The sequence below is a fragment of the Lathamus discolor genome, chromosome 13 (assembly GCF_037157495.1).
Source record: "Lathamus discolor isolate bLatDis1 chromosome 13, bLatDis1.hap1, whole genome shotgun sequence".
Taxonomy (NCBI): Eukaryota; Metazoa; Chordata; class Aves; order Psittaciformes; family Psittacidae; genus Lathamus; species Lathamus discolor.
In genome coordinates, this window is record NC_088896.1 from 11816399 (window position 1) to 11829099 (window position 12701).

At 52.2% G+C, this 12701-nt stretch overlaps 1 protein-coding gene across 1 annotated transcript in view; it reads left to right on the forward strand.

Annotated features, from left to right (window-relative positions):
* Positions 1-12701, forward strand: part of NPLOC4 (NPL4 homolog, ubiquitin recognition factor) — a 26808-nt gene continuing 14107 nt past the window's right edge. Inside the window, exons 1-9 of the mRNA XM_065693436.1 lie at positions 1-111; positions 1101-1181; positions 3713-3825; positions 4758-4937; positions 7121-7169; positions 7948-8042; positions 9184-9307; positions 9864-10043; positions 11804-11890. Coding sequence (XP_065549508.1) covers positions 97-111; positions 1101-1181; positions 3713-3825; positions 4758-4937; positions 7121-7169; positions 7948-8042; positions 9184-9307; positions 9864-10043; positions 11804-11890 — 924 coding nt within the window. The 5' untranslated portion in view covers positions 1-96. The remainder of the gene's footprint in view (positions 112-1100; positions 1182-3712; positions 3826-4757; positions 4938-7120; positions 7170-7947; positions 8043-9183; positions 9308-9863; positions 10044-11803; positions 11891-12701) is intronic.

The window sequence follows — 12701 nt, forward strand, 5'->3', positions numbered from 1 at the left end:
CAGCGGGCCGGGGCTGGCGGCGGAGCGGGCGGGGCCGGGCAGGGCCGCGGCGGTGTCGGGACGTGGCGGCGGGGCCCGGGCCCGGCGGGCAGCGCCATGGCCGAGACCATCGTGAGTGGGGCCGGGCGGCCGCGGGGGGAGGGGCGATGAGGCAGCAGATTCCTGCGGGGCGGCGGGGCCGGGCCGCGCGCAGCCCGCACCGGGGCCCGCCCGGGGGGCGGCGGTGTCCGGGGCCGTGGGTCCGGGTCCCCATCAGCAGCGGTGCCGGGGGGGGGCCCCGTCCCGGCCGATAGCGCTGGGGAGGGCGCTCCCCGGTGCCGGAGCGGGTCCTGTGCCCCTGCGCTGGGCTCGCTCCTGTGCTGGAAGTCAAAGGGGCTCCGGCGAGGTAACGCCGGGACACCGCAGCCCCCGTGTCCCCCCTTCCGGCACCCGCTGCCAGCCTGAGCCTGGCTCTGCAGAGCCCATCCGCGGTGAACGTGCTTTAGGGCAGCTTTAGGGCAGCTCCAGTCACTTCTCTTGCTCTCCGCAGCAGGAGGACGTGGACGGCGGTGTTTGCCCCTTGCTGAAGGGTTGTCCCCGGCCTTTTGTCCCCACAAGTGCCGGGTTTCCCCCTTTCTCACTCTAGGTCACAGCACGGCCGCTGCTTTGTCTCACAGGAGCACCCTGAGCCTGTGGCTCTTCCCCTCATCCCTTCAGTAGCGATGGAAGTCGCCCATCAGTCGAAACGAGAGCGCGGGTGCCCACGAGCACCGGTTAGACCGGTGTCTGTGCGCAGGCACCGACTAAATCCCTCCCGTGGAACCTGTGATTCATGCTCCTGGAAGTTTTAATTCCACGTCTGAGGTCGGAGCTTGGACCCAAACAAAAGCAGCGTCAGTTCTGCCTGGGGCCAGCTCCTTGCCTCATGCACGTGGGTAACTCGCCCCGTGCTGCGCACACATCAGCCGGTGCCACCCTCCTGCGTGCGTGCCCCCCGCCGCTGACGAGGGGCGCTGGAAGCGGGGGGAGGCACGGAGGGGGTGCTGGGGAGGCAGCGTGGCTGCCACGGGGTGGGCTCTGGCCCTGGCCCAGCGCTGACCCGCGGTGTCCTCCTCCCGCAGATCATCCGCGTGCAGTCGCCGGAGGGGGTGAAGCGAATCACGGCCACGAAGCGCGAGACGGTGGCGACGTTCCTCAAGAAGGTGCCTGGGGCTCTGCAGGGGGTGGGGACGGGCTTTTAGGACACGTCTGGAGGGTGCTTGCAAAGAAACGGCAGCTGGGGCTGACAGTGACACAGGAAAGCTTAGAGCAGCTCCCAGTGCCTGAAGGGGCTCCAGGAAACCTGGAGAGGGGCTACGGACAAGGGCCTGTAGGGACAGGCCAAGGGGAAAGGCTTGAACCTGCCCGAGGGGAGACTGAGCTGAGCTCTTGGGCAGAAGCTCTTCCCTGTGAGGGTGCTGAGGCGCTGGCACAGGGTGCCCAGAGAAGCTGTGGCTGCCCCATCCCTGGCAGTGCTCAAGGCCAGGTTGGACACAGGGGCTTGGAGCAAGCTGCTCCAGTGGAAGGGGTCCCTGCCCGTGGCAGGGGTTGGAGCTGGATGAGCTTTAAGGTTCCTCCCAGCCAGTTGGTGACTCTATGAAAGCTGATAGTTGCAGCCTTTGGCCTTTTCAGGTCAGACTCAGCTGCTTGATTTATGCTTTGAATAACATTTGAATGTGTTTTATGTGCTGCTGGTTTTCCAGTGTGGTTTTGGAGAGAGCAGGGAAGGAATTGAGGCGAGTTCTTAAGGTGAAGCGGGAGCCTCTGGCATCTGCTGGGAAGGATTTCCGCCCTGGGATGAGGAGAACATACGAGTGCTGGAGTTGTCACATCTGGAGTTGGCTGTGGCTTGTTCTTTGGTCTGAATTCAACTGCTCAGTGTTTAAAGTTTGCTATTCAAGAGCGAGCAGTTCTGTTTCCTTCCCTCCTGGAACTCTGCTCTAACCTGGAACTGTCAGATTAGGATTCCTTTGCTTTACAAGAGAAGCACTTTGTGTTCCTGTGCCTGAAGGGCCTTTCTTTCAGTCAGCTCCACTTCCTTTCCCCCTGCGATGGGGAATGGGAACAGAGTGAAACCTTCTGCTGTCTGTGAGTCATTGCCTTTGCTTGGTGCTTGGGCTCAGATCATCACATCAATCCCCACCTGACCAGGCGAAAATCCTGATGGATTTCAGGGCTGGGTCAGAGCCACCCCTTGATCTCTCAACAGCTTCACCCAAGGAAAGAAAAGCTTTCAGAATCCCTGTGCAAAACAAGCTGCTGCTTTCAGGGGTTCATATTACCCGAGGCCGTGTGGAACAATCCTCCTGCAACCACTTGGTTGGAACAAAAGCATCAGCACTGCTGACATTGCCTGTTGGCCTGGGGAAGACTCTGTCCTCTTCCTGAGCTGAATACAAGACATGGTTGGGGTTTTTTTTTCCTGGTACATGGTTTGCTTGAAAGAGGAAGGTTGCAAATGTTACCACCCAAGATCTGTGTATGTTCATAGCTGTGGATTGTAACGCTGAGATGTTCATCCATATGGTGGGGTTTGTATTTAGCTGCAATTCAAACAGCATCAGGTTGCTGCTTCTGTGCTGGCGATTAGCTTGGATCTCCCCCTTCACTCCAGAGAAGCCACTAAAGAAGCAAGAAATCGGAGTGAGGAGGGGCTCAGTAATCTTCTGTCTTTTACAGCACCTCCTTGGTGAGAGCACTGAAAAGTGATCTCTGGGGTGTGTGCAGGTTGGAATGAGGTGGGAACTGTCTCGTGCCTCTTGGTAACGTACTGTGGGATTTGCCTCCCCAGAACGAAGTGTGTGTGTCCTGACAAGGGATGTTTGACTCAAATAGAGAAGGTGCCTTCCGTGTCTTTGCGCTCTGTTTGTGGCTCCTGAGGCTGTGCCTGTGTGCACTCACTGCCCGTGAGCCCTACCAAAGCCACAGGGAGATGTTTAATGAAAATCAAGGCCGTTAACTTGAGGGTTTAGGATGAAACTTGTCATCTAGGGAAACTTTTAACAGCACTTTGAAACTGATGTTGTCCTCAAGTGGCCCGATGTGAGAATTGCTATTGCTGTGAAGAGGTGGTTGGCTGAGCAAGAGTAAAACAGCCTTAAAGCGAACTGGTGAGAGGATGAGCAGGGAAAAACCTGCCTGGGACTGAGAGGTGGCTGTTGTGAGGGTGAGTTCCATTGGGAGAAAAGAGGTAAATGAGGAAAAACAGAAGGGAGAATAGCAGGAAGAGCTTGAGTGAAGCTCATGTAGCATCTGGTGGGTGAGAGCAGAGGGAGGTGAGAACAGTTAGTGGATGAGGGCAAAAGATCCTCAGAGGTGAAGCTGTGGATGGAGGGATTCTGGTCACAGGAAGATGAGGATGACTTGGCAAGGCTGAGCGAGAGACCTGGGGTAATGAGGAGAGAGTTTCCCCCTTCCAGTCATGACAGCACTTGCCTGGATTTAGATGAAGTGCTGCATTTGCATTGTGCGAGTGAGAGACATGTTCTGTTTCAGTTCCTTTTTAAAATAGATCTCTTGTGTTACTCAGTGTTTCTATTTTGCTTGGTTATCCTCTGCCCTTCAGAAATGCAGATGAATTCAGCTCAAGTTTTGCAATAGAAGTTCCCTGGATTTAGCACTCTTAAGCAGCTTTCAGCATCTGCCCAGGGGTGTGAGGTGCCTTCAACCGTGTCATTTCTTGTCTCTTTTTCAGGTTGCAAAAGAATTTGGCTTCAGGAATAATGGCTTTTCTGTGTACACCAATAGAAACAGGACAGGCGAGATCACAGCAGCACAAAACAAATCCCTCAACTTGCTGAAGATCAAGTGAGTCCAGGGGGGAGCAGAGTGGGTGCAGGGGGGCTCTGTGCACAGGGAGCCTCCCCTCTGAGCCTGCCTGTGCTCTTCGCTCCAGCTGGGCAGCAGCAGCCACGTCACCTTACAGCAGTGCCAAGCTTTTGGCTGTCTCTTGCCAGCTCCTTGAAGGGACAAGTTTGATGTGAAGTGGGGGTGATCAAATTGACAACGTGTGAGGCTGCAGCAGCCGTTTCTTAGGCCACTTCTGGTGGTGTGTTTGGTGGTGAGGCAGCACCAGGCCCTCTGTTTGCTCTCACAGCCTGCAGCAAGCTCCCGCATCCCCCCTTTCTGCTCCCTTTTTGCTCTGCATCGATGCCAGAGTCTGACAGTCCCGGAGCTGGGATGAGTGGTGCCAATGGTGCAGTTGCCTCATGTTTGCTGGGAATGTTTTCATTCTGTTGGTGTCAAGAGTAACATTAAACTGGTTAAAAATACAAGAGCTGTTACCACCGCTTGCAACTTGTCACTTGAATGTGTCAGTGCTGGCAGCTGCCTCGGGAAGGCTGTGACTTGATGAGCACAGGATCCATACGAGCTCTTTTTTCCTGCTGGAGCTGTTACTTCTCTCCATATTCTCCTGTTGCCTTTTTCTCCATCTTTACCCATCCCTGGCAGTGTTCAAGACCAGACTGGACACGGCTTGGAGCAGCCTGCTCTGGAGGAAGGTGTCCCTGCCCGTAACAGAGGGTTGGAACTGGAGGAGCTTTAAGGTCCTTTCCAACACAAACCAGTCTGGGATTCTATGATTAGTTTATACGTGTTTATTAGTCTATATTAGTTCATATGTTATTATATGTGCTTCTGTGATACAGTTTATGTAAATTATGTGCTCCCTATGGTCTGGGAGGTTTGCTACCCAGAAGCATCTCCTGATACCTGCGTGTTGTTTCCCACACCTACAGGCATGGTGATATGCTGTTCCTCTACCCCTCGAGCCCGGCTGGCTCCTCCTCAGAGACCATGGACACCTCTGTCTCCCAAAGCTTGCGGCCTGTGGGGGCCCCTCAGGTGGTGGAAGATGAGATCGACCAGTATCTGATCAAACAGGATGGGAAGATTTACCGGAACCGAGACCAGCAGCTGTGAGTACGGCTCGGATTTGCTTCTGCTGATGCACGGGGGCCGCACCAGAGCTTGTAGCCAGCAGCCAGGAAATGTGCTACAGGACCTGCCCCCTGCACTGCTGCCTTTGGAATGTTCACAAGGAAAAACAGCCCTTGTCATTGTCCTGGGAGGTTAAATCAAGCTCTGGTGAAGGAAGGAAGCAGATACCAAAATCCCAGGGTCTTTGCCAGGAAGGACTCATTTAGAGCATTCATTGTTCTGGTCAAGGTGGCCCCTGCTATGGGACGTGGGATCATATGGTTTGTGATCCTAAAACACTGGAGTTCTCTGGATTAAAATGAATACTTTGAGTCCTTCCAGGGACGTCCCAGCAGCCAGTGCTGTGTAGAAACAGGAGGTTGTGCTCTGTGTGTGGTATATTGCTTAGGAAGCAGGGGTCTGCTGTCCACAGCAGCTTCTGTCCCAGATGGTCTCAATAGGCAGCTTGCACCCGGTGCTGAGTGAGCATCAAGGTCAGATTTGCTTCCTAAATCCTCTGTCAGAGCAGGGACCTGAGCAGCGTTGCCTTTTCTGGTCGCTGCAGTCTCCCCCTGCTTGGGCAGAAGCAACGCAGCCACACATCACAGTCTTCAGGTGGTGCCTCACCTGATGTCCCAAGCAGGAACACAGGATCTTCAGATCCAGCCACTCCTGATAAAGGGAAAACACAGAAGAAAAGGGAATGAGTGGAAGTACCCAATTGTAAAGATGTGGAAGTGAGACTTGGGTCTCTGCTTAGTTTTTGGCTTCCTTCCCATCACGTGCCTTTCTAACCTTTGTGTGGAACCAGGGAGTCCATTTTGCTCGCAGCAAAACAACACAGTCTGGCTTTGCAAAACAGCACAGCCTTGCCAGGGCTCTGAGCTGCAAGCGGCTTGGGTAAACAGAGCAGCTTGTGGTTTTTGTAGAAGTAAGAACACAGTGGGAGTTAATACCAGCCTAAATCTGCACTGATGCTGCTACAACGTCCTCTGTCTGCAGAGCTGGGTTTTACTGCTTTAATAACATCCCTGGGTGCTGGCTTGATGTCTTATTCTGGTATGGGCTTGGGGCTGGACCCTCCTGCAGGGCAACTTCTAAAAGGGCTTGAGTGAAGGTTTTAGAGGCAACCAGGAATTCTTTCTGTACCAGAAGAGCTCTCCCTTCCCGTGGTGTTGTCTTCCATCTGGTTTATCTTTAGTGCTGCAGCAGCAAGGAACTCGGGAGAGACATAGCCTTTACGTGGCAAATCCTATCGAGCCTTTTCAGGCTGATGATAGATGAGGGAAGTGTCACATTATTGAAACAATCAAGGCAAAACCCCAGCACTCCATGGCACAAAACCTGCCTTTAACTTGACCACATTTTTCAGCACAATAAATGAAGGTGTTGTTCTTAGCAGGGAGCCAGAGCACAGTGGTGGATATTTATGATAAAAAGAGTGTGTCTGGGCTTGTTCCTGTATTTGGGAGTGCATATCAATCTAAACATGAAGGGATGCTGGCGCTCAGCTGAGTGCATTAGCAGCCTTTAGAGGTCCTTTATGTACATTATCTGCCACAATACTTTGTTAAAAGCAATGCTGCAACTGGATCTCATCCATTTTGTCTTTACAAGCGCCGTGCTCCTCTCCAGAGGCTTCCTTTGAAACCAGCTCTGACCTAAAGCGGGGGGGGGAGGGTTTATTGGTTTGGGGTTGGTTTAAAGCAATCACCTCAAAAGGAGATGTTTTCCCCTCTGCTTTATAACTTCCCCCAGCAGGTCTTTATCTGCCCGATAAACACATGCTGCCCTGTTTGTTCCACACCAGCCTCTGGGGCCTGATAAAGGCTGAACGTTTTGGTTGTCTCTTTGTTAAAGCCACCCGGGCCAAGCCCGTGACGTAGGTTTGGAATTCTTTGAATTGAAAAGCAGCCCCAGTGCGGGGCTGTAAAACTTGAGAAGCTGTGATCTGACGGGGCTTCACGTGGCTCTGCAGAGAGCAGAGCACAGGCGTGAGCAGGGCTTCATCTTGACCTGGGGCTCGCAGAGCGAACCTTTAATCTTGTGGTGACCCCTCTGTGATGTTCCCGAGTGGGTAGAGGCTCAGAGCTCTGTGTCTGTACAGATCTTACACACCAAACCAGTCTGATTTGCCATGGTTAAATGAGATCTAACGCTGCTTCCCTTTCTCTTTGCAAAGGTGTCGCCATGGCCCCTTGGGGAAGTGTGTGCACTGTGTACCACTGGAGGTAAGAGCCCTGGGATGGTGCCCTAGGAAGTCACACAAAAGCACGTCCTTTTGCATTCAGCTTCCTCCAGGATAGAGGCTTTTCCTCGGAGCACTGCCCACGCAGGAGTGGCAGCTCTGGGTCAGGATCCTGCCATGCTCTCTCAGAAGTGCTGGCTCCCATCCAGGCTCACTAAAGCTCTAGGCCTTCCTGACCCTGGGTTCATTCTGGTTCATGCTCTGCTTCTCTGCGATGATGAGTGTAACAGAAAGGCCTTTAGAAAAGCTCCAGTGTTCCTCCCTCTTGTCTCCTGTCTGCATCTGCTTGTTTCATCCCCTCTCATGGATCCCAGCACTTCCCAGTTCAACCACATTGAAGGCAGCTTTAGTAACGCCTACAAATGTGCTGTGTGATTTACGGCTTGAAGCAGAGAGCCCTCAAGCCAGGATGGCTGTTCCCCCACCGGGTGCTCTGGAAGTTCTTTGGCCCTGTTTGAGCAGCTGGGCTCTTTGTTTGTTGTTAGATATTGAAAGGGAAAAAGCCTTTTGCCTTTGAGGCTCATTGTGATTTGTGGAGCCAATCTGTTCTAAAAGTAGGAGGTGATACTAAAACTCGCTGTTGTAAAGCCCCACTGTTTGTATCTCAGTAGTAGCTGCCTGGAAAATGAGCCTAAGCTTCCTTGATAGTTTCCACATTGAGAGGCAGTGGGGTTGACTCTAGAACATCCATTTGTTCAGTGCTCAATGTGTTAGCAGACAGGTGTCTGACCTGCCTTTGCTTTGTGTGGTGTTTTTGGCAGCCTTTTGATGAGGATTATTTGAACCATCTGGAACCTCCTGTGAAGCACATGTCGTTCCATGCCTACATCAGGAAGCTGACCGGAGGGGCAGACAAGTAAGAAAATCTCTGGCTTTGAGGAAATCTTGTTGTAGCTTCTTGTCCTTTTAAAATACAGCTGAAAGCACAGACACATCTCACCGGAGCAGTGTTGGATACAGCTGTGGGAATGGCAAACTGAGGAGAAAACAGCACGTTGAAAAGAAAAGGGGAAGAAAGGCAGGAAAACAAATGTATTTTTCTTTTCTTTCTTGCTGTGGCAGTGTAATTGCTTCCAGGAAACGCTGCTGATGGGGGAGGAAGCCAGATGGAAGGAAAGAGGTTCCGTAATGATTCCAAGCCTGGGTCTCAAACCTCATGGAGAGGCACTGAGACTGTGGTGGGCCTGGGGAGCTTTGATTCATCAACGGCTTTCCTTACCTACAAATGTGAATGGGACAGAAGGATGAGCCTGGTATTCCTCAGGGCCTGATTCTGCTCTGTCCCATGCTCTGTGTGTCCTTAGTGAAACCTTTGCCTGTCGTGGTGCCATAGTTCATCGCCCACTAACTGGAAGATGTGTCCTACCCCTCTGGGGTGGAGAATGCTGTGGTGACACAGGCCAGGAAGTGCTGAGCGGAGAGGGAGCCCCAAAAGATCAGCAAAGGATCTGAAGTCCCTTCAGGACTGGCAGGGAACCCCTGTGTTCTGAAGTGCAGCTCCCCTAGATGAGTTACACAGAGGTGTAACCTTCTCCCTCCTATTCCTAAATGCCGCTGGGATTTTTCTAATGGCTTTGTGAGATGCAGCTCAAGTCATCTGAAGGGAACTTCCCTTTGCAGGAAGCCTCCCTGCACATGAAAGGAGCTCTAATTTGCCCTAGTGGTATAATCTATTACTTCCCCTGTGCTGCATGAATTATTTAAGCAGGGTCCCATGAGTTTTCTGTTTCTGCTCTTGCTTGAATATCTGCTCAAGAGCTGAGTTGGGGACCGCACATCAGCCTCTCGCCCTCCCACACTAAGTGGGCAGCAGAGGTTACTCAGGGATCACTCCCAGTGGGAGTTTGTAGAGTGCTTTGAGATCCTCTGAAGATGCAAGGCACTGCTGCCGCCCCGTTTCCCATTACCCTGCATCCTCTTTATTTCTATCCACTTGGGTTTTTTGAGATCAAAAGCATTTCTGTGGTAACAGCAGCCTCCTCTTTCCCTCCTTGCAGGGGGAAGTTTGTTGCCCTGGAGAACATCAGCTGTAAGATCAAGTCAGGCTGTGAAGGGCACCCTCCGTGGCCAGAAGGCATCTGCACAAAGTGCCAGCCAAGCGCCATCACTCTCAATAGACAGGTGAGATGGAGCTCGCAGGAGCCTTGTGCCTAAAGCTGAGAAGGGGCTTGGCTTTTGTTCTGGGAGAGATGACTTCAAGAACAGCCAGCTTGGAGCGAGAAGCCCTTGAGTATTGGCAGGTGCTGGGGAATGGCTGTTAAGGTCTTTAGTCCTTGCAGAAAAGGACTCCAGAATGTGTCTGGATCAGCAGTTTCCTCTAGACGTGGAGGATGCCTGCGCTAACGATGAATCCCCACTCTTTCCTCGTGGGATTCAAAAGGCCACCCACTGCTTTTCTGTGTTTCCTCTTAAATATCAGTGCCTGGTTTTAGTTGCAGAGGGCCCTAGGAAAGAAGCCAAGCTCAGGGGGTGCTCAGTGCTTCCCCATGCTCCATCCCATGGTGGGTTCTGCTTGCTGGGCAGGGCAGTGGTGCCAAAGGGGAAGGCTGCAGCAGCAGGAGCACAGGATCAGCTCCCTTTTTTGGGACAGGGAAGGCTGCAGAGCGGTGGTGTGTGTCCTGGGCAGGGGGAAGGTTTTGGTGGTAGGATGGCCTGACACTTGAACTTTGTCAAACAGAAATACAGGCATGTTGACAACATCATGTTTGAGAACCACACAATTGCAGATCGCTTCCTCGACTTCTGGCGGAAGACAGGAAACCAACACCTCGGGTACCTCTACGGCCGGTACACAGAGCACAAAGACATCCCCCTGGGCATCCGGGCCGAGGTTGCTGCCATCTATGAACCCCCACAGGTAAAACTTGGGCCCCGTGGAGTCAATCTTCACTCATAATCAGGGAGCACAGAAACACTGTGTTGGGGAAACTTCCTGCAGTATTTCCAACTGCAGCTCCATGAGCAGGAGTCCCATGATAAAGGTGATGTGATTTATGTCTTTAATGTCCCTGTCAGTTATTGCCACTGGAAGAATTTTAAAACCCAGGTGTGCTTTTTGTTATTTATACACTTTCTTTTACATTACTTTGTGTTCAGATGATTTAAAGCTAAGGGTGACTTCCGAGCAGTGGATTTCACCTTTCAGATTTCCTTGATTACTGGATTTCCAAGGCTGTGATACACAGCAGCTTGAAAACAAAGCCTCTACTAGGAAAAAAAAAATCCTTATGAGCTCTCTGGGAAACTCGGAGCAGTTTAATGAGACAAAAATGCAGCCTGCTCCGTGATGGAGAGGCTGAGGAGGAGATCTGATGCCTCAGAGCAGCCGAGTCCCCACTAGATGGTGCACGGCTCCACGCAGAGAGTCTGGCCTCCCCGGAGCCCAAGGGCTGAATGTGGTGTCAGAGAGCTGAAAATGGAGATGGCAGAGGCAAAAAAGCCACTCTGCCCCAGCCCAAGGCTCAGCTTGCAGCAGGGTTTGCATTCTGGCTCTTCGGTGCTGATCAAAGTCACTTCTCTAAGTGCAGGCACTGTGTACAAACGTACTGTGGTGGGTTGGATGTTTTCTTCCTCCTGATGATTTCTGCAGGGCTGTTAAGAGTAAGATGCAACAGATTTATCAGTGGAAAAAGAACAAGTGGCTCTTTAGGAGTGTGTGTGAGAGCAGAATTGCAATATTTTTATAAGTTCTTCCTTTCTCTCCGATGTGGATCACATGTAGACTCATGGAATGGTCTGGGTTGGAAGGGACCTTAAAGCTCGTCCAGTTCCAACCCCTGCCACGGGCAGGGACCCCTTCCACTGGAGCAGCTTGCTCCAAGCCCCTGTGTCCAACCTGGACCTGAGCACTGCCAGGGATGGGGCAGCCACAGCTCCTCTGGGCACCCTGTGCCAGCGCCTCAGCACCCTCACAGGGAAGAGCTTCTGCCTAAGAGCTCATCTCTATCTCCCCTGTGTCTGTTTAGAGACATTCCTCCTTTTCCTATCACTACACACCCCTATATATGAGCAGAGCCAGGCCCTCTATTGTTTCAGCATCACTGTTAAGCTCCTGCTTTGGAAGTTCATGTGCTTTCGGTTGTGCAGGGTAAGAGCAAGGAAGCTTTTGCTGTCCTGGCAAGCAGTCCCTGCTGTGCTTCTTGACACGGCATCTCCCCACACGAGAGCTTGCTTCTGAAACACAGCCAGATGGGGTTGTGTTTTCCAGAGCACGGGGGGAAGGCCTGTGCCTGGGCTCTTGGATTCACCGGATTCCTGCCTCTCTGCTGCTCAGAGATGCAGACAAATGAAGCAGCAGCGAAACTGGCAGTTGAACACAGAGCTTTGGAAAATGATTTAATCTCTCGCATTTTCCAAAGTGCTCCGAAACAGCAGTGCCCTGTTTGTGAATGCTCAGTCTTTCATTCATAAACCCTGACACAGGCTGAAAACACAGCTGAAGAGCTCCGGTGGGATGGGCCTGTAGGAGAGGAGGTCCCTGGGGTGGAACTGGTCAGTGGTAACGTTGAAGGGGAAACCTTGACCTCTGCTTCCCTTCTCTGTCTCACTCCTGCCAGTGGCCAAGTGTATTATGTTTTCTCCGGCTCTGTCTCACCAGCATGTTTTTCTCTGCTGCAGATTGGTACCCAGAACAGCCTGGAGATCCTGGAAGATCCCAAAGCTGAGGTTGTGGATGAGATCGCAGCAAAGCTTGGACTGAGAAAGGTTTGGATGATGTTGGATCTCGTGTGTCTTGGTGTGGCAGTGAAGAAAGTCCTCGGTGGTTCCCTTGAGCCCCAGGGGGTTAATCCAACTGTTGGATGTATCTGAAATGTAGTTTGTGGTGGTAGTTCTTAGGCTTTTAGGTATGGGAAACAAACCAAGAGCATTTTCCTGAGCACAAGCATCTATCCAGGCTGTGCAGCTGAAGTCAGCAGTCCTCTGTCATGAGCGACATCAAAGGGAGTAGCAAAGAAGCAGAAACACCATTTTCCCCTTTATTTCCCCTCAGATAGGGGCCGTTCCTGGTAGCATCTCCCCAGTGAGTGCTAATTTGGTGCAGATGCAGCTGGAGTTGCTTTCTGACTTTCTTCCTTCTGACACAATCTGTGCTCCGCTTCCAGAGCAGAGGCTCTTGCGTGTGTTTTATTCTCCTCTGTGGGGTCCTGTTCTCCTGATGCTGCTGATGCAGGCAATCTGTGTGTTGTTTAGGGGTGCAGGTCCCCCAGCAGCTGAGCCTCAGCCCTCTCTTCCCCACCAGCCACCCAAGCCAGGCGTGTGGCTGCTGGGATCCAGGGGATTGCTGACATCTCTCAAACCTGTCCTGATTCTTTTCCTGTTTGGGAAATGTTTTGGTATCACACGAATGCCAGGAATGAGATGTACACAAACAAGATTTAGCTTGCAAAAGAAAACACAAAGCAGAAAAGCCTCGGTACAGCAGACTATAAACAGCTGTGGTGAGGTCTTTTGTTCTCCACGATAAGATCTGCAGCCTTTTGCCAGTGTCTGAAGCAAAGCTCCTGTGTGTGTTATT